At 41.7% G+C, this 22,713-nt stretch overlaps 2 protein-coding genes across 2 annotated transcripts in view; one reads left to right on the top strand and one right to left on the bottom strand.

Moving 5' to 3' along the window:
- Window positions 1–22,713, bottom strand: part of LOC148474900 (uncharacterized) — a 137,544-nt gene that overhangs the window by 16,165 nt on the left and 98,666 nt on the right.
- On the top strand, window positions 1,953–14,592 carry LOC148474902 (uncharacterized). The gene is made up of 5 exons (XM_088458012.1): window positions 1,953–2,038; window positions 3,042–3,207; window positions 3,685–3,782; window positions 3,881–4,184; window positions 12,076–14,592. Exons 2-5 carry the CDS (start codon window positions 3,132–3,134, stop codon window positions 13,254–13,256), a joined length of 1,659 nt encoding a protein of 552 aa, XP_088314138.1. The 5' UTR covers window positions 1,953–2,038; window positions 3,042–3,131; the 3' UTR covers window positions 13,257–14,592.

Here is a 22,713-nt window from a genome sequence, read left to right as displayed (position 1 = left end):
ACAGCCCAACACAGGCTGCTCCCTCTGTATATTAATGATAACAGGACACCTCAGGCTGCTTCTCCTGTATAATAATATTATTATTATCATCATCAACAGGACATCACATAATAATAACAGGACACCACAGGCTGCTCCTCTGTATAATAATAATAATAATAATAATAATAATAATAATAATAATAAAAAAAATAAAATAATAATAATAATATGATATTATTATTTATTTTTATTATTATTATACAGAGGAGGAGTCTGTGGTGTCCTGTTATTATTATGTGATGTCCTGTTATTATTATTATTATACAGGAGGAGCAGCCTGAGGAGTCATGTTATTATTATTATTATTATTATTATTATACAGAAGGAGCAGCCTGTGGTGTCCTGTTATTATTAACAACAACAACAACAACAACAGGATACCACCGGCTGCTCCCCCTGTATAATAATAACAGGACACCACAGGCTGCTCCCCCTGTATAATAATAATAACAACAGGACACCAAAGGCTGCTTCCCCTGTAAAAAATGATAACAGAAAACCACAGGCTGCTTCCAATGTATAATAATAATACCAGCACACCACAGGCTGCTCCCCCAGTATAATAATAGGACACCACAGGACATCACATAATAATAACAGGACACCACAGGCTGCTCCTCTGTATGATAAAAAAAAAAATAATAATAACAACAACAGGACACCACAGTATGCTCCCTCTGTATAATAATAATAATAATAATAATAATAATAATAATAATAATAATAATAATAATAATAACAGGATACTAAAGGCTGCAAAATAATAATAATAATAATAAGACACCACAGGCTGCTCCTCCTGTTTAATAATAACAGAACACCACAGGCTGCTCCCCCTGTATAATAATAATAACAGGACACCACAGGCTGCTCCCTCTGTATGATAAAAACATGACACCACAGGCTGCTCCCCCCGTATAATAACAGGACACCACAGGCTGCTCCCCCAGAATAATAATAATAACAACAGGACACAACAGGCTGGTCCCTCTGTATAATAATAATAATAATAATAATAATAATAATAATAATAATAACAACAACAACAACAGGACACAACAGGTTGGTCCCTCTGTATAATAATAATAACAGGACACCACAGGCTGCTCCCCCTGTATAATAACAGGACACCAAAGGCTGCTCCCCTGTATAATAATAACAGGACACCACAGTATGCTCCCCCTGTATAATAATAATAACAACAGGACACCACAGGCTGCTCCTCCTGTATAATAATAATAATAATAATAATAATAATAATAATAATAATAATAATAATAATAACAACAGGCTGGTCCCTCTGTATAATAATAATAATAATAATAATAATAATAACAGGACACCACAGGCTGCTCCCTCTGTATAATAATGATAACAGGACACCACAGTATGCTCCCCCTGTATAATAACAGAACACCAAAGGCTGCTCCCCTGTATAATAATAACAGGACACCACAGTATGCTCCCCCTGTATAATAACAACAGGACACCACAGGCTGCTCCTCCTGTATAATAATAACAACAGGACACCACAGGCTTCTAACCCTTTATAATAACAACAGGACAACACAGGCTGCTCCCTCTGTATAATAATAATAACAGGACACCACAGGCTGCTCCCCTTGTATAATAATAATAATAATAACAGGACACCACAGGCTGCTCCCTCTGTATAACAATAATAACAGTACACCTGTGGGGGTCACACACCTTCATCATTCATCTCAAGTGCATCTATTTACTCACGGTCACCACCTCCAGTCACTGTCTCCTATAACCAGGGGGACGTTTACGTAACGTTACACACACTGCTTCCAGCCTGCAATGAGAACGTAAACACAACTTGCACGTTACTTCCTGTCTGTGCGTTCCAAACGCCGGAAGTGATGTCTATTTGTCACCATTCCAGAGTTCCTTCTGTGTGCAGGAGAGATAGCGCTGTCCAGTAGCTGCAGGCAACGGTAGAGCAGCCTGTGGTGGTGTCCTCCTATACAGCGTGAGCAGCCTGTGGTATCTAATTATACAGTGGGAGCAGCCTAGCGTGTCCTGTTATTATTATTATTATACAGGGGGAGCAGCCTGTGGTATCCTGTTATAATTATTATACAGGGGGAGCAGCCTGTGGTGTCCTGTTATTATTATTGTACAGGGGGAGCAGCTTGTGGTGTCCTGTTATTATTATACAGGGTGAGCAGCCTGTGGTATCCTGTTATTATTATACAGGGGGAGCACCCTGTGGTGACCTGTTGTTTTTATTATACAGTGGGAGATGCATGTAGTGTCGTATTATTATTATACAGGGGGAGCAGCCTGTGGTGAACCGTTATTATCATACAGGGGGAGCAGCCTGTGGTGAACCATTATTATCATACAGGGGGAGCAGCTTGTGGTGTCCTGTTTTTATTATTATACAGTGGGATCGGCCTGTGGGATCCTATTTTTGTCATACAGGGGGAGCAGCCTTTGGTGTCATGTTATTATTTTTATATAGAGGGAGCAGCCTGTGGTGTTTTATTATTATTATACTGGAGGAGCAGCAGCGTGTGGTGTCCTGTTATCATTTGTATTAGTAGTATACAAGGGAGCAGCCTGTGGTGTCCTGTTATTTATATTATAAAGGTGGAGCAGCCTATGGTGTTCTGTCATTATTATACAGGGTTTAACAGTCTGTGGTGGCCTGTTATATTTCTTATTGTTATACAGGAGGAGTGGCCTGTGGTGTCTTGTTGTTATTGTTATACAGGGCAAGCAGCCTGTGGTGTCCTGTTATTATTATTATTCAAGGGAAGCAACCTAAGATGACCTGTGATTATTAATATACTGGGGGAGCAGCCTGTGTTTTCCAGTTGTTAATATTTTCAGGGACTTGCCTAGGGAGGTGAGAGGATCCGGGAGTGTCACAGTGACATTTATATCTATAGTAATAATGCAGGGACAGGATTGCGTAGGTGAGGATATCTAGGAGTGTATGCAGTGATAGTGTGTTTTCCAATATACAGGTATAAACAGAAGTGAAGGATACATCCCGTGAGACACCCAGTATCTGTCCTCAGGTGTCAGGAAGGCTGAGCAGGACCCAGGGCCCCATCATGGAGCCCCCACCTCACTCACTGATACATAAGAGACACGTGATGATGGAGAATCACCGGCCTCTCACATCACTGGGTAAGAGAAGACTGTAATTTATTGTACAGTGGAGAGCAGGTATTCCACCAATATACACACACTGATGGGATACATTGAATATGCCGGGTAACGGGATCTTGGGTGTCGATATACCGACGCCGGAATCCCGACGTCGGCATCTAGACCCCCACCATCCCGAAGGTAAGAAGATGGGTAAGTATGATACTTAGCCCGGGGATGGGGGTGTTAGATTTAGGTACCCCTGGGGGGAGATTAGGGTTAGGCAGCCCTACAGGGGAGGGTTAGGGTTAGGCAGCCCTACCGGGGAGGGTTAGGGTTAGGCTACAGGGAGGGGGGGTTAGGCATTATCGGGGAGAAGTTAAGGTTAAGCACCCCCCAGGGAGGGTTAGAATTTGGGTGCGGGAATGGGGGCTTTCAGCCGCCGCCATGTCATACCGAACCTCATCTGGTAATCACATATATACTATGTACCCTGTCACTGTGTGTCTCCTACAGATGGACCCAGTAACATAAATATCCCAGAGAGATGTCCCCGTCCTTTGTATTCACAGGATTGTACAGAGGAGAATCACAGGACCCCACAGGAGCATCAGGTAGATGGGATTTATGGTCTAACCAAATACCAAAGTGACCACTGTTTGATCTGTAGACATTATGAAAGTGTTATTTTATTGTTTTGTGGAATATTTAGGTTGAAGATCTGACTAATATTAAACAAGAACTTCTAGAGGAAGAAGAAGAGACATATGTGACGGATATGAAGGCAGAAGATATAGAGGGAGAAGAAGAGACGTATGTGACTGATATTAAGGCAGAAGATATAGAGGGAGAAGAAGAGACGTATGTGACTGATATGAAGGTAGAAGTTACAAAGGGAGAAGAAGAGATGTATGTGACTGAAATGAAGGCAGAAGATATAGAGGAACCAGAAAAGATGTATGTGATGGGTGTTCAGAAGTGTAAGGAGGAGGAAATCCCTACAGATATCAGCACAGGTGAGTAATATACAATTATTACATAAGAGTCACATATTATCCTTGCTCAGTCACTACAGCAATGCTTCCAATCTGGGGGACACTGCTCACTTTTGGTTTAGTTTCTGGGCACTGAAGAAAGCACATAACTAGTTACCATCCTCAACTGATGCTCCCCCCCTATATACCCCTCCTACATCTAGTTGGTCCTTGCTGATTTTATTTTCTATGGATCTGAAGTGCTGATGTTTTGTAGGAGTTACCAAAAGTGCCGGCTACAGTGGGATGAACGGTAATCGCTCTCCAGTTGCTGGTCTGCCGCAGCACGCTTCTTTTTGCAGGGAAACCTGGAGGGGTCACTGAGGAGCATAGTAAACTGTCCCGGGACCCTGAATGTGTAGGAGTCGCTAGCTGCATCCTGGGTGTCCTCTGCAGAAGGTGACTGCAGTTACAGCTTACCTGCAGGTAGTTCTTGTGGTCACCCCGGTTACAGTACAGTCTGTTCTCAGGCACCAGTGGCTGGTAGCAGGGGTTTGGTTGGTGCTGCAACTGCAGCAAGCCTTTCTCTGTGAGAGTTTATGGCAGGGAAAGCCTCATGTACGACACCATTTTCTCCCCGACCAAGCAAGGACTCGAACGGGATGTAGTTATGAAACCGACGGCCGCGATACCGCTGGTCTCAATACCGACAGTGAGATCCCGACAAGGGACTTAAAACAGGCCTATCTTTATCCCGACGCCGGAACGGCAAAGGACGCAGCCCGAACAAGGTGAGTCCGGGGCACCCTTAACGTTAGCCACGGGGGGGGGAGGGTTAGGTTTAAGGAGCGTAGCGGGGTTAGGGTTAGGTTTTGGGGTGGAGGTCAAGGTTAGGCACCACTTAGGGGGGTTAGGGTTAGGCACTACGGGGGGAGGGTTAGGTTTAGGCATGAAGAAGGTTAGGTTTAGCACTAACGGGTAGGGTGGGGAGTTTAAACTACAAGAAGGGAGGGTTAGGGGGAAGGGGGGAGGATAAGTAAACTTACCCGACCCCTGGTGGGATACCAACCAACCATCGGTATGCTGCTGTCGGTATTCTGACAGGAGGCATCCTGACAGCCAGCAGTACATACCCATTCCGACAACACTGCCAAAGGAAAATTACAGAGACATGTGGTTTAGGTAGCAGCTTAATAGTTTCCCTTCCCTCTGTGGGGCCTGATCTTTGATTGGCTGTTTTAGTGGAACTGGTTAAATGCTCACCAGGCGTCAGTACCAGCTCCCAGAGGGATTGCACTGGTTCAGGGAACAAGCTCTGCCAATTTACATATGTAGAGACGGTGGTTCCTTCATCGAGTGTATAATAAACACTGGTTATTGCTATTTATCTCAGTCCTTGATCTATTATAAAGGACTGTTGTTAAGGGAGCTGGTTGTAAAGAAAACTTTTCTGTCCCCTAGTTGTTTTCTTTTATTTTTTTGTCTGCACTAGGTCTCTTCTAAGGAGAGAATTCAATTACTACAGGTTTTACCCCACAGCTAATTGATCTTGCTGCCCAATTCAATAAGCTGCATGAACCCAGTGCGCTAATTTACCAGGGGCAGGATTTTGTCCTCGTAGCTCCTGAGGCTGTTGTGTATGATATGTAGACCGTGCCAACTACTGTTGTGTCTGATATGGAGACCGTGCCATATACGGTTGTGTCTGATATGGAGACCGTGCTCTATACGGTTGTGTCTGATATGGAGACCGTGCCATATACTGCTGTGTCTGATATGGAGACCGTGCCATATACTGCTGTATCTGATATGGAGACCGTGCCATATTCTGTTGTGTATGATATGGAGACCGTGCCATATACTGTTGTGTCTGAAAAGGAGACCATGCCATATACTGTTGTGTCTCGTGCCATATACTGTCGTGTATGACATGGAGACCTTGCCATATACTGTCATGAATGATATGGAGACCGTGCCATATACTGTCATGAATGATATGGAGACCGTGCCATATACTGTCATGAATGATATAGAGACCATGCCATATACTGTTGTGTATGATATGGAGACCGTGCCATATACTGTTGGGTATGATATGGAGACCGTGCCATATACTGTCATGAATGATATGGAGACCGTGCCATATACTGTTGGGTATGATATGGAGACAGTGCCATATACTGTCATGAATGATATGGAGACCGTGCCATATACTGTTGTGTATGATATGGAGACCGTGCCATATACTGTCATGAATAATATGGTGACCGTGCCATATACTGTCGTGTATGGTATGGAGACCGTGCCATATACTGTCGTGAATGATATGGAGACCGTGCCATATACTGTCGTGTATGATATGGAAACCGTGCCATGTACTGTCATGAATAATATGGAGACCGTGCCATATACTGTCGTGTATGATATGGAGACCGTGCCATGTACTGTCATGAATGATATGGAGACCGTGCCATATATTGTTGTGTGTGATATGGAGACCGTGCCATATACGGTTGTGTCTGATATGGAGACCGTGCCATATACTGTTGTGTCTGATATGGAGACCGTGCCATATTCTGTTGTGTATGATATGGAGACCGTGCCATATACTGTTGCATCTGAAAAGGAGACCATGCCATATACTGTTGTCTCGTGCCATATACTGTCGTGTATGATATGGAGACCGTGCCATGTACTGTTGTGTCTGATATGGAGACCGTGCCATATACGGTTGTGTCTGATATGGAGACCGTGCCATATACTGTTGTGTCTGATATGGAGACCGTGCCATATACTGTTGTGTCTGATATGGAGACCGTGCCATATACTGTTGTGTATGATATGGAGACCATGCCATATACTGTCATGAATGATATGTAGACCATGCCATATACTGTCATGAATGATATGGAGACCGTGCCAAATACTGTTGTGTCTGATATGGAAACCGTGCCATATACTGTCATGAATGATATGGAGACCGTGCCAAATACTGTTGTGTCTGATATGGAGACCGTGCCATATACTGTTGTGTCTGATATGGAGACCGTGCCATATACTGTTGTGTCTGATATGGAGACCGTGCCAAATACTGTTGTGTCTGATATGGAGACCGTGCCATATACTGTTGTGTATGATATGGAGACCATGCCATATACTGTCATGAATGATATGTAGACCGTGCCATATACTGTCATGAATGATATGGAGACCGTGCCAAATACTGTTGTGTCTGATATGGAGACCGTGCCAAATACTGTTGTGTCTGATATGGAGACCGTGCCATATACTGTCGTGTATGATATGGAGACTGTGCCATATACTGTCATGAATGATATGGAGACCGTGCCAAATACTGTTGTGTCTGATATGGAGAGCGTGCCATATATTGTTGTGTCTGATATGGAGACCGTGCCAAATACTGTTGTGTCTGATATGGAGAGCGTGTCATATATTGTTGTGTCTGATATGGAGACCGTGCCAAATACTGTTGTGTCTGATATGGAGACCGTGCCATATACTGTTGTGTATGATATGGAGACCATGCCATATACTGTCATGAATGATATGTAGACCGTGCCATATACTGTCATGAATGATATGGAGACCGTGCCAAATACTGTTGTGTCTGATATGGAGACCGTGCCAAATACTGTTGTGTCTGATATGGAGACCGTGCCATATACTGTCGTGTATGATATGGAGACTGTGCCATATACTGTCATGAATGATATGGAGACCGTGCCAAATACTGTTGTGTCTGATATGGAGAGCGTGCCATATATTGTTGTGTCTGATATGGAGACCGTGCCAAATACTGTTGTGTCTGATATGGAGACCGTGCCAAATACTGTTGTGTCTGATATAGAGACCGTGCCATATACTGTCATGAATGATATGGAGACCGTGCCAAATACTGTTGTGTATGATATGGAGACCGTGCCATATACTGTTGTGTCTGATATGGAGACCGTGTCATATATTGTTGTGTCTGATATGGAGACCGTGTCATATATTGTTGTGTCTGATATGGAGACCGTGCCATATACTGTTGTGTCTGATATGGAGACCGTGTCATATATTGTTGTGTCTGATATGGAGACCGTGTCATATACTGTTGTGTCTGATATGGAGACCGTGCCATATACTGTTGTGTCTGATATGGAGACTGTGCTATATTGAAAAAAAAGGAATGCCTCATATAAATATTTTACATTTTAAAAATGTGGGTATAAATGATGTAAAAGCTGCACAGAGCTGGGTGCTCGATGTGCAGCTTGTGAGGCCGGAGACCACACGCAGGGCACATTGGTAGTCTAACTCGCAGAGGGAAAGATGCCTGACTGGGCTCAGTCTGTGGCCAAGGCAGTTTAAAAACTTACATGGACAGTAGATATCCAGTCTGATGTATTTTCAGTAGCTCTGCCCCTGCAAAGGCTGTACCTCTGGCTGCCATTCCTCCTCCTTTTCAGCAGGTGGAGTTAGAGCGCTCATCCAAGGAAGCATAGAAGCATGAGATGGGTTAATTCGGCATTAGGTGGACCCCAAAGTTTGTAGATCTGCTGGCTTGATGGAAAAAGCTGGCAGAAGCTGCGTTCAGTCGGAAAACACTGCAACTCTGGGTGTATAGAGTCTCTATTATGACATTGTCACTGTATAACAAGCTTCTCCCTCTTCTAAATCCTCATTTTGCTTGGAATTATTTTTTTCTACAGTGCCCACATGATAGGGTGATTTTTTTTTGGTCTGCTTCAGCAGCATGTTGTCTTTTTATTTAGTTAATTTCCCACTTGGACATTTTGGATTTACCAACAGTGACAGTCATGCATGGCTGTCAGCTAGTTGTTCCCTTCTTCTCGGGAACCTTTGACCTGTACCCACTGGCAGTAATCTGAGAGTTGAACCAGGTCTGTTAACGTTTAGAAATAAAATCACAAGACTTGCTGGACAGGCTCCTGTAGATATCTAGGCTGTCATGGAGATTATCCTAGCAGTTAGGGAAACCCCCAAGATCAAGATCCGATGGAACATTAGGCTCAGGATGTCTCCTTGATCAATACAAAAGTGAACTAAGTGGTCTACTGCCCTTCCTCTCCCCGATTGACAAAACTTAGGTGAGGCCTGGCAGGTTCCGAGGAGATTTAATTTCAACGATAACTAACGGAAAACATCTTGGGCATATTGGAGCCTCCACCTAGAGTGAATGCCCCGTATTGACAGTCTTGCTAACACCACAACTATTTATTTTCAGAATTATGTGTTCTTGAAGGACATCACTAATAGGAAATGTGAAAGGATTTTTAATTAGTTTTTGTTGCTGCGAGTATAGCTCTCTAAACCGTTCTAGTGGTCACTTGATTTAATAAAGTAGTTGAGCAGTGGACTCAACTGTTTGGCCAGGATATATATTCTGAATCACCTAGGACTCTTGACCCTTAACTGCATAATACATGCCGAGACCACGTAAAATAAATCTTAGAGTATTTAGTTGAAGGGGTCATTGACATTGCATCTCATTTTGTCCAGAATCTCAGCCTTGGTGATCACAGCCAAAGGCTTATGTCCTAGGAGTTGGATATGGAATTCAAAAGGGCTCTGGAAATTTGCCAGAACTGGCTCAGAGCTAGACAATATTATTTATTAGGCTATGGGAGGAAAGCGTTCTTTTAGTTTCATGTTTCAGACCCTAAAGGTGACAGATTTTTGTCCTATAGTCCCACAGTGCATAGCATACTAGGCTGGGAAAGTGTCAAGGTCTTATCCCACTGACAAACAGCAAGGCTGGGCTCCCTTCCCACCCAAAAAGTTTAGCGATGAGCCCATCTTCTGCTTTTTGGGGACCAGTGGATCAGATCACTTTCTGATCTGTAGGTCAAAGACATTCTAGAAAAAGGTTGTGTCTTGGACCTCCTAAAGCTGCCACCAATCCTCTTCTGAGAGTAGAGTGCCCCAGTCCCAAAAGAGCATGAAGGTTTGGGTTAATTAATCCAACATTTTTCATAAAAACAAAGACCCCTGTGCTATGTTCAGTCATCAGTGCCATGAATCAGGAAAAATATATTGCCTACCCGGACATAGAAGATGTAACTCTCCGTATCATCTCTGAATGACATCACAGCCTCTCCGGTTTGTGGTGGGAAAATCCTATTATCGTTCCTGAGCTTTGCCCATGGGATTGGCTACAGTTTTAATGTTATGGTGGTCACAGATAACTTTTGATGTCCACAGAGGTAATGGTCATTCTGTACATGTATGACTGCTTGATAAAAGCCAGCTCAGTCTCTCTCTTCATACATCATTTGCTGCTGACAGTGGAGATGCTGGTAGCTTCATGACAGGTTCATAAACCATCAGAAACCCAAAGCATCTCATGCTTTTTCAGAGTCTCTTCGACGACACAAGATGTCCGGGACTTTATTTTCTAGTTGAGAAGATCCCTGTTATTCAGACACCATTGAAAGTTATGTTATACTGCAGTTGGATGTTAGTCCTTCATTGCATGCAGTTAATTGGATAAATTGAATCTTGTTTTGAAGCAGGGAAGTTGGCAAATTTCATCTCTGAGACCTTCCAAAACCATATTCTAGCCAGGGGGTCATGGTCCAACCCCCCGTTAGAGTTCTTCAAACTATCCTTACTGACAGCGTTTCATTGTTGTTTACTACTCGTAAACTTGCTATCTATTGTGAGCACTACGACCGGTGGTATCTGGTCTGAATGTCGACAGTCAAAATGTTGACTTGTAACATGTTGGCCTACAGAAATGCTGCCATTGTGCATGTCGACAGTCAAAATGCTGACAGCATTTTAATGCTAAATTTATGTTGACTTTTTTTACTGTTGACACGTACATTGTCGGCATAATGAACATGTCGACATCAGTGTTGACATTTCTCTGTCATTGTACTGTTTATGTCAACATTCAGAACATGTCGACATTCTGACTGCCGTCATATAATACAACAACCCGACTGGTGACCTGAGCTAAAGACGCTAACAAATGAATTGTCCCACGGAAGAGTATCTAATAGTACAATGGGAATTCGGCTCAGCTCAGAATATTAATATGCTAATAATAATATAATATGAAATCTGTAGGCGGACATTACTCTAGCATTGGCTATTTATTGTGTATCAGAGAAGCTCATAGTCCTGGTTAGGGGAAAACCAGGCTTTATCTTACCATTATTGTTTGGTGTGGGATATATTGTTCAGCTGCCACCGCAGAGATCTAACCAATTACGTATCTATGAACTAAAATGTCGGAACAGTTACTTATGACACAAATACTGATAACCTGTGTAAGGATTCTCCTGTATGTACAGTATGTAAGTGCCCGTTACTCTAACAATGGAAGCAGTGTAATAACTCACTCGCAGTTCACTGGGATATAAGCTTGCACATACTGAATACATATTGTTCTCTAGAAGCCTCATATTCTGAATAGATAGCTCCCTATATGACGTAAGTAGCACACCTATATTATTGTTGTAGTGACCGTTAGACTAGGAGTATACTAATACTGCCAGTCTATCAATTATAAACTAATAGGGAAGGCCCCAAGTGATGTATATAAAGGATTATAACACAGTATAACAGGGACAATGTAAGGCAGACAGATACCCACTCAGTTGTAATATACAATCTAATTCATAATTTCTCTGTCTTGGGAAAAATATTTATAATTTTTAAATTTGCTATTTTGTAGTTTTAGATAAATGGTTTTATACTACTTAATATAAATTGTATTTTACAAGACTGAGTTGTTGGTGCACTTTATTATGACCTTTTTGACAACTCCTCCTTTATGCTGTGTCTAATGCAGTGGATATTTTCTCTATTACATTTTTTTAACATCAGGTCTGTAGGTTGCAAAATAAATTGAAACAACTGAACATCTTGACCTCTCTAATAGTATGAATATTTCCAACAGGTGGACACAAACGCAAGAAGACCTCGGAGGGAGATCTCAGTTTGCCTCCAGATTTAAAAAAAGAAGAAAATGCTACACAGGATTCTCAAGGAGAAATCCCCATTACCCTAAATATACACCCAATACCCCACAGTACTGATATATCATCTGATCCCTCTAATCATGAGGAATGTTCTACTGACAACTCTGTTATTGCTACATATAGTACAGCTCACACACACAGTACAGTTCATACAAATGTTAAAATATTTCCATGTTCTGAGTGTGGGAAATGTTTTAAACACAAGTCAGGTTTGGTCATACATGAGAGACGTCACAGAGGGGAGAAACCATATCCATGTTCTGAGTGTGGGAAATGTTTTACACAAAAATCAGATCTTGTTGCACATCAGAGATATCACACAGGTGAAAAACCATTTAAATGCTCTGAATGTGGGAAATGTTTTACACAAAAATCAGATCTTGTTGCACATCAGAGATATCACACAGGTGAGAAGCCATTTCCATGCTCTGAGTGTGGGAAATGCTTTACACAGAAATCAAAACTTATTACTCATCAGAGAAGTCACACAGGTGTGAAACCATTTTCATGTTCTGAGTGTGGGAAATGTTTTACAGAAAAATCATATCTTGTTATACATCAGAGAACTCACACAGGTGAGAAACCATTTCCATGTTTTGAGTGTGGGAAATGTTTTGCACAGAAATCAAAGCTTATTATTCATCAGAGACGTCACGCAGGTGAGAAGTCATTTCAATGTTCTGAGTGTGGGAAATGTTTTACTGAGAAATCGGAGCTTGTTAATCACTATAGAATTCACACAGGTGAGAGACCATTTCCATGTTCTGTGTGTGGGAAATGTTTTAAACAGAAATCATATCTTGTTCCGCATCAAAGAACACACACGGGTGAGAAGCCATTTGCATGTACAGAGTGTGAGAAATGTTTTACAAAGAAATTGATGCTTATTGCTCATCAGAGAATTCACACAGGTGAGAAGCCATTTACATGTTCAGAATGTGGGAAATGTTTTATAAAGAAATCAATTCTTATTACTCATCAGAGAACACACACCGATGAGAAGCCATTTCGATGTTCTGTGTGTGGGAGAGGCTTTATACATAAGTCGTCTCTTGTCAGACATCAAAGACGTCACACAGATGAGAAGCCATTTTTATAAGCTGATAGAAGTATAAAAGTTCTGGGCACACTGTATAATGTTATAATCTAGTTAGCATCCACAGATACATTTGTAATATATATACCAACATCAGAATTGAACATAACTTAGCAGTTTCCTTATTCTGTTAGATAATAGCATCCCTCCCAACAGTAATAGCAAACCATAGTATCCATATATAATGAGCTAAGTAGCACATAGTCCCAGCATTGGCTGGGAGATAAAATGTGGGGCAAGATCATGTTTTGTTATATTCTGTGATTGAAGATGTGAGATGATTTATATAATTAGCTCCATCAGTCAGTGCTTCCTATGTGGGGGGATTCCTTATTTGTTATATATTGGGGGGGGGTTTGTTTGATTAATTTAGACTGACATTTTGGAATATATGGACGGCCAAATGGACAATTATAACTTAAATATGTGATTTTCTTTTAAATATTTTTAAGTGTCATATAAATGTCACCACAACTATCTGTGTGTCTGTGGTTCCCAGCAGTCTGCAGCCAGTAGCCATGATTGTACCTGTAATGTCCAATGACCAGGAGCTGATGCTATGCCAGTATCTGTACCAGCTGCCAGGAGAGATGGGAACTGGCAGAGTGATTTTTATCCAGGAAGATTCGTATCCCTCCAACAGCCACAAGTGTTATCCCACTACTTACCACACCACGTATCTGTCCCGCCTCTTAGATTGTAAGCTCAGTTATGCAGGGTCATCCTTACCCTTTGTTTCATATCATTGTATGTTATATGTGTGTATCATGATCCTGTCAGTATACAGGGCTGAGTAATATGTTGGAGACTTATAAATAAAAGAATAGTAAATGGAGGATGGTTGTGTAAGAATGACAGCGTAACACACAGTGGGTGCTGCCATCTGGTGGCTGACACAACATCCATGAGATTACATCCTCTCTATTCACTTAGTACCCTGTGACATCACTGAGGTGTCTCATGTGTCACTCAGATGTATTCTATAGACTGGCCCCAAATGGCTGCCGGCGCTGTGTGTCATTGACTGTTGTGCTATCAGTGGTGTGATGTTGGGATATACGGAACATCTTAAACGTTTAGAATATTTTCTTATCCTATGGGCGACACTGGATACACTTACGGGTATAAAATGCTGACACAGGAGTTTGGGCAGTGTAATGTTACCAGCAATAGCTTAAAGTTCCTCCACCTTTATTGACTCATATTTTCTTTATTTTTATTACTACTGTAGAAGCATTCTACAGCTGCTTCTAAGGATGCCTGGCACGGAACAGGGAGCTTCTACAATCGGAACCTCCTGCCTTCAGACTGTCATTTGATTGGCTATGATGGCGTAGCTCAGGGCAAGGTCTTTGTCTCAGGCTGCTGTGGAGCTCACAGCTTGCCACACGCCCTAGGAAGCTGTTTTAGAGACTCTCCCTCTTCTACTAGTCCCATGGCTGCTACACACAGCATCCTGTCTTCCAATGAGCCTTTCTACTAGAGCCCTTTGTGTTCCTCATGTGCATCTGCTGATCAGCCTGCCTGGGCACAAATCCTGGCAAGGTCAATATAAAGCATGGTCCACGTATCTTCTTCCTTAGAGAAGATGCTGACATCTGACACCACTTCTAGTCCTCTGAGGTGTTTGCTCTCATCAGTTTTATATTATCTGGAAAGGTCTGAGTATTCCTTCCAGGAGGAAGGTGAAAGGCTGTGGTCTTGAGGACTCTTTGTGTACCAATGAGGATAACAGAAAGCTCTTGGTGACTTAGTACATGCCTTCCAGCAGACAATACATATTAAATACATAAGGAACCTGAGTTTCCAAACAGTTCACTGTGTAAAAATTAAAACAGATGGTCTCTTTCCAATGTTCTCAGTTTGAGGACCTGATTAATGGAGAGGGGATTTTAGCTATCACACAGACTATTGAGTATATATTCAATTGAGGACACTATTGAGACCATTTACACTGATCCAGTTTTGCTGTGTCTTGGGTCAGTAAGGCAGTGGTGGGAGCAAATCCTATTTGCTAACTCTGGTGGAGCATGTCCTCGAGGCCTTTTGAGTATCTTGTAGAAGCTGCCATTTATGTGGGGCTCCTGGTAACTAAAGGTAGGGCCTAATTTTGAGTTGAATGCAGCAGCGGCTGCCACTTTTCCCGCGGCTGCGTTTTGTGCTAATTCCTCGGCTGATTTTTCAGATACTGAGAAGGCTGTGTAAATCTGTTTTGGTGCATTTTTAGATTCACCATTGAAACTTGCACCATCCCAACAGCAGGTGAAGTTTCTCCATCTGAACATGGACTCCTGTGGGAGCTATACATCTTTAGATGTGGCTACTGTCACCAATGTGCCCACATCTGCCTAGACACCCTCTCATTATATACCAGAAATAGCCACTAAAAACCACACTCCATTGAAATTCGTTTTGCGTAGGTCAACTGCTTAAATATCATCATAGAGAGGGACTCAGAATCAGGCCCTTAGTCTCAACAGTTTTGCCATGCCGTGTCCTCTGACTTCAGACTTGAAGTCTCCGAGTCCTCTTGGACCCTTTCATACTCTGGGGAGGTCTTCTTCACTCTCAAACTGTCGAAGTTCATTTCCCAGACCACAAATAGAAACAGTTCCTTTCTCCCTGTTAATGCCCATAATGCCCCAGGATTTGCTCCATTTGTTTCAGTAGGAAGGTCATTCAGTTGTTGGCTCCTTGGGAAAAGCAGCCATGAGAAACACAGGCTTTGGAATCAAAGCTTCCAGCTCCCAATCCTTACAACAACCTGCATTACAGGAAGGCGACCCACCTGGGATCTCTTTTTGAGCCAGTCTGCCTCTCTTCCAAGACCAGTGGAAGAATTCCACCATGCAAGAATGGGAGTTTTTAGTAGAAATATAAAATCTGGTCTCCAGGACCTTTTTCATATCTAGAAGGTGGACCTGCAAACCGAAACGCGTTGATAAACAAGGGGTGTGCGTAGCCTTTTCTTACAAGTGTGGACATTTTTCATCTTTATGGGGTTTTTTAGAAATTTTTTCTTATGTCGATTCTTGGGATATTTTGTATAGTATATTTTTAATTTTGTAAAGCATGCATGTTAGCTAACCTTCAGATGAACTGTGTATATTTTGGTGTTATCCTCACACCACTTTCATTCCATTGGTTTTTTTTTTTCGATGACTATGTACTCCTAGTCCTTTTAAAATAAAGAAGTATTTTTGGTCTTAAAGAAGGAGTTTGGTTCTTAAAGAAAAGTATTTTGGACTTTTGATCTACCTTTCTCTTGAGGGACTCGCCAAGTTTTCCCACTAATATTTGGATTATCTAAAAAGATACCTTTATGGGATTGAAAACCCCATCTATAGTATGAGTTGGGGTACGCTACTACATATCTTATACACATTGGTCTGGGAAGATTGACAGGATATTTACTGTAAATCACTATACATCATTCTGAAAGATACCTTTATGGGATGAACTTTTTGAAACCAAGTGTGAGTTGGGGTATGCCATTATAATCATCTTAAAGATAGCTTTATGGGACTCTGCGCTATCTATATGCTGTGAGTTTGGAGTACGCCCAATCATTGATAGTACTACACCTAAAGAAACTAATTTATTCTTGCTCCTCAAAGTGGATTGTCAAAGATACTTTTTATATACTGAAATCATCCTACTCTTATTGCGAGTGTGGTACGCAACTATCACAGATTGACGATTCCTCTCTATTTGCCTGACCTCTGTAAAACTTATACGAACGTACTACACACTTGTGTTGTTTTTATTTTTCATATCGACTGAGAAAACACCATTTAAGAACCTCATGAGAAGGGGTCATATTCAATCCAAACAATTTTGGGATGTCTCCTCATGTACAACAACACTAAAGGACATATTGGTATCACATTTATAGTATTTGCTTTGAAGTGCCGCTGGTTGTGTCTTTTTTCCTATTTTCTTTTGTGTCTAATGCTTGTTGAATTGAGCTGATATTCAAATTGGAAAATTGACTAAACTTTGGAAGCTTGTGCGCCGACAAGATAATCTTCCTCCCTTTCAATGCTGGCAAGGTCAATATAAAGTCTTTGTCCAAGTATTCTCTTCCTTGGTTTATAATTCTAAGACATCTGCCACCACCTGTAGACCGGAGTGTTTGCTTCCAGGAGTTTTATCTGAAAGGGTCTGACTCTGACACCTTCCAGGAGGATGATAAGTGATCATGAGGTTTCCTTGTGTCTCAATGAGGAAGCTGGAGTGGACAATCTAACACATGCCATCCAACAAACAACCAATATGAAAAACAATGAGGAACCTGAGTTTCCAAACAGGTCATTGTGTAACAGGAATTAGAAACAAATTGTTTCTTTACGCTTTTCTGCTCAGTTTGAGGACTTGAGTTATCAGGTTATCAAGAGTGGATTTTAGATTTCATTCACATTACAGTCTCTAGTGAGTATACATTCAATGGAAATCTCAGCCAATGTTGTATGCACCTATAACTCACCAAAGCCCACCACCATTTTGATTCCAAAAACTGCTACCTTAATGAATAACAAATGCATAGAAAAATTGAGGATAGCTTCAGTACCATTTGCACTTACATAGAGGGGCCTCAATTAGAGGTCCAGTTTAGCTTTCGGCCTATGTCATTAAAGCAGAGGAGAGATGGACAGAGCAAATGACGGAGAGTCTGCTGGAATCTGTCAGACCAAACTTATATTTGCTAAATTTGGAGGAGTATATCCTTGAGACTTTTTAAGTATCTGGAAGAAGCCAACATTTCTGTGGGCCTACTGGGAACTATCATTTTAGACTTAGCAACGGACGGACCTGCTGCAGGCCCATGTTCTGGAGACAGCCCAGACCTTGGAATTTCACTGGTTATCAAATGCAAGAAATCAAACCTGACATCTTCCCAGGGAACTCACCAGATGTAATACTTTTTTTTTACCAAAGTTACCAGTTTCGGACTTAAGGTGGTGCGCACGTAGGTTCTGGGTGACCCTTCCTTTAGAGACAACTTTAGGAAATCCCCAGTGTATCCAATGTCCTTATACTATGGGGTCAATCCTATTAGGTGCGAATTGCAAGGTGCGATTTTCACTTCGAATTCACATAGCGGATTCATTTTGCAATCCAATTAGCAACTCGCACTGAATTCGCAACTTTCCACTCGCACCTCCCTGAGGGTGAGAGATGGAAAGGAAATTCTTTATTTTAAGGTTAAAATGTGGGGACACTGTGCTGAACCCCCCCCCCTCCGAATGAACAATTAGGCAATTGGAAGTTTCTAATTCGCTTACTTAGTCAAATAATTAAATGTAATATTTTGGGGGTGAAAAAAAAATGTCCTCAGTTTACCCCAAAATCAACTTTTTTTCCTTAGTTGAGGCACCCCAAATATAATTACAATAATTTTTTTGTTAAAATAATTTTTTATCATTTTTTTTCCATTTTTCAAGGTGCCCTCAAAGTACCCCAAAATCACCCTTTTTCCTACTTTATTTTTGCATTTTTTGTTTAATTCGTTTGAGATTAAATGAAAAAGTTAGTTTGTTTTTTTTTAATTTTCTTGCATTTAAAAAAAAAAGCACATATCAGCCATTTGACACCACCGGCGATGTGTGCGAGTTTAAAGAAACAAACTCGCTACTTGCAATTCACACCTAATTGGATCGAGCCCTATGAATGTTGTACATTATTTATCTATAAATTGTATTATTTATGTAGTGAATAAGTATATGACATAACAGTACTCTGTATATATGATCACACATATGAAATAACGATCCTGTGTATACAGTTTATGATCACACATGTAATAACGATACTGTGTGTATATGTGAACATGATGTACAATTATATGGTCAGTATTTTAAAAAGTGATAATCTATTATCAACCAGGTGGACGTCCTGTGTTCATTAAGAGTATATGTTAAGTTTATAAATAAGGAAATTAAGTGGACAGCTGGTATTAATATGGAGGAGATAGTTAAGTGTGGAGGAGGGGGGATCTCATGTGTACGATGACAGGTGATAATATATGATATTATCTGTTATTATTTGCTGTCAGTGATCTTCTAACAGGTTCCCACATAGTGGTGTATGATGGGATTCCATCCAGCCCTTCCACATTGTCATGTACCCCGGCTATATAAGGTGTGATGTAATTACTCAGGCTCCTATGTACATGTTCTCAGTACCCTTACTATTCATGTGTCTAACCTGAGCTGCTTGTTGTTCCCATATAGAGATGATGACATTCATTAAGCTCTCAGATTTAGCTTCACAGGACACGTTAGAAAATAGGGGTACATTTCTGTTTAATCTATGTGGTTTTAGAATTAAAGCTGACACCAATAAACCATATTTATTACATCCTACAGAGCTTCATAAAAACAGAGAAAACCAATAAACTATGTAAAAATTACAATAACATTCAGTATATACACCGATGAGCCATAACATTAAAACCAACTGCCTAATATTGTGTCCCCCTTGTGACATCAAAACAGCTATAACCCATCGAGGCATTGACTCCACAAGCCCTCTGAAGGTATCTTGTGGTATCTTCCACCAAGACCTTACCAGCAGAATCTGTAAGTTGCAAGGTAGGACCACTATAGTTCTGACTTGTTTTTCCAGCTCATCCCACAGATGCTCGATCGGATTAAGATCTGGGGAATTTGGAGGCCAAGTCAACACCTTTGAACTCTCTGTCATGTTCCTCAAACCATTCCTGAGCAAGTTTTGCAGTGTAACAGGGCACATTATCCTGCTGATAGCGGCCACAGCCATCAGGGAAAACCTTTGCCATGTAGGGGTGTACTTGGTCTGCAACAATGCTTAGGTCATTCACATCCACGTGACTGCCAGCAATACATTGCGCAGAGCATTACACTGCCTCTGTTGGCTTGCAGCCTTCTCATAGAGCATCCTGATGCCATCTCAAACATGATTTATCAGACCAGGCCACCTTCTTCCATTGGTCCATGGCCCAGTTCTGACACCCATGTGACCTTTGTAGGCGTTTTGGGTGGTGGACAGGGGTCAGCATGGACACTCATGACCTTGCTTGGACAACCACTACAAGTCCTGACATTTTGGAGATGCTCTGACCTAGTCATCTTAGTCATCACAATTTGGCCAGGGGGGTCTTTAGAGAGGAGGGGGCCCATGTGCAGCCCCCGACACAGGCCTGCACAGAGTGCCAGGAAAATGGAGATGCCGCCATTTTCCTGGCAGTTTCCTCACAGCGCATGCGCAAAAACGACGGAAAAATGGCCGCACCTGCCATTTTCCAGCATTTTGAGCAGCACTGAAAGACCCGACACAGGATCTCAGAGAGGTAAGTTTTAGATTATATGGGTGCAGCGTGTGCTGTGCGGGGGCCCGTTTGCACTGCACACCTTCACCCATTATAAATACGCCCCTGAATTAGGCTTTTGTCAAAGTCGCTCAGACCCTTAAACGCTTGCCCATTTTTCCTGCTTCCAACAAATTAACTTTATTGAATGAGTGTTCACTTGCTGCCTGATATATCCCACCCCTTGGCAGGTGCCAGTCTAATGAAATGATCAATGTTATTCACTTCACCTGTTAGTGGTTTAATTGCTAATAGGTGTATACAGAACAAATTCAAGTGCACCTGTCTGATAATGTAGTATAATTATTAAGGCTACAGATTGAAAGTAATTCTTAAATAAAACCAAATCATTCTCCTTGGGATACCTCAATAAGGACCTAAAAATAGACAAGATGTTCTAGAGACCTCGGTCCCTCATGTGAAGTATATATTAGTTTATTAAACACAAGATACATCTCTCATTAGCTTATCTGAGACATGCCGGCCAAGTTCCCGATTGCGGAATCCAGGATCGGAGACCGAGGTGTGTGATCCCACAAGCCCCCGGTAATGTTAGCTGCTTTTCCTCTAGGCAGGCTTAGGTGGTGGTGTGGTCTCCTGTTCCAAAAATCAAAGTGTATACAGTGTTGTCCACAATTACATATAAATCATACACATAATAAAACAATTCTGCCCCATGGGCCTCAGTCAGACGCAAATATACAATGTGACCAGAGAATATGCCACATTCTTGGGAAGCTCCAACACTCATCAGTAGAAAATGTGGTTCCCCCATGCAATGTACAGGAGCGGATGTGTCTGGTATACCCCAGGAGTTGTGACACCGTTGATCGAGGAATGGCAAATGTCCGTACAACTTCAGAACTGGCATGTCCCATCCGTTGGGCACCCACTATCATACCTTGTTTGAACACTATCATTTACGTCAGCTTGCCATGAGCAGCCTAGCCAATGTTCAAACTGACTCAGGTGATGTCAGGTTAAAACTGATACAGGTCTGGGCATTTCCCAGACATCACAGTATAATTACCTTTACCTACTGCTATCCCATTACTTTTTATAGAAAAATATTGCTAAATCTTAACTATGCTCATTATTAGTATTAGAAGGAAATCCGAGTTATGAATACAAGCCTATTAGAAGAAGGTGGCTGTACTATAATAGGAAAACACTAAAAAAATTATATATTTTTAAAGGATGTATAAACTATTCCGCCTACCTTATGTGGGTGCTATAGTACATCACACCTATATTTGGTAAGCTATATTATGGGGGTAGCTATATTATGCGAGTAATGTGTGGAGTGTTTTAACAGGTGAGGATGCTATAATATGTGGGCTGCTAAATTTTGTGAGGGTGCTATATTACGTGGGGGCTATAGGGTTGTGTGGAGCTATATTACGTGGGGAGCTGTACAATGTGGGAAGCTATACTATGTAGGGGGTTATACTATGTGGTGTGGTTATAAAATGTAGGGAGCTATACTATGTAGGAGGCTATACTATGTAGGGGGCTATACTATGTAGGAGCTATACTGTGTAGGGGGGTTATACTATGTAGGGGGGTTATACTATGTAGGGGGCTATACTGTGTAGGAGCTATACTGTGTAGGGGGGTTATACTATGTAGGGGGGTTATACTATGTAGGAGCTATACTGTGTAGGGGGGTTATACTATGTAGGGGGCTATACTGTGTAGGGGGGTTATACTATGTGGTGTGGTTATACTATATAGCGAGCTATACTATGTAGAGGGGTTATACTATGTAGGAGGCTATACTATGTAGGAGGCTATACTGTGTAGGAGGCTATACTGTGTAGGGAGCTATACTATGTAGGGGGGTTATACTATGTAGGAGCTATACTGTGTAGGGGGGTTATACTATGTAGGGGGGTTATACTATGTAGGGGGCTATACTGTGTAGGGGGGTTATACTATGTGGTGTGGTTATACTATATAGCGAGCTATACTATGTAGAGGGGTTATACTATGTAGGAGGCTATACTGTGTAGGAGGCTATACTGTGTAGGGAGCTATACTATGTAGGAGGCTGTACTATGTAGGGGATATACTGTGTAGGGGGTTATACTGTGTGGGGTGGCTATACTATTT

Source organism: Taudactylus pleione, unplaced genomic scaffold (assembly GCF_031769625.1).
Source record: "Taudactylus pleione unplaced genomic scaffold, aTauple2 ptg000800l, whole genome shotgun sequence".
Classification (NCBI taxonomy): domain Eukaryota; kingdom Metazoa; phylum Chordata; class Amphibia; order Anura; family Myobatrachidae; genus Taudactylus; species Taudactylus pleione.
Note: the sequence above shows the minus strand (reverse complement) of the source record. Positions and strands in the feature narration are given on the sequence as shown.

Bases quoted from the DNA above. Each gene is read 5' to 3' on its own strand.
- LOC148474902 (XM_088458012.1), top strand. From the start codon at position 3,132: ATGGAGCCCCCACCTCACTCACTGATACATAAGAGACACGTGATGATG. The intron at 3,783-3,880 runs GTAGATGGGATT...TGGAATATTTAG, and splicing joins GGACCCCACAGGAGCATCAG to GTTGAAGATCTGACTAATAT. The intron at 4,185-12,075 runs GTGAGTAATATA...TATTTCCAACAG, and splicing joins CCCTACAGATATCAGCACAG to GTGGACACAAACGCAAGAAG.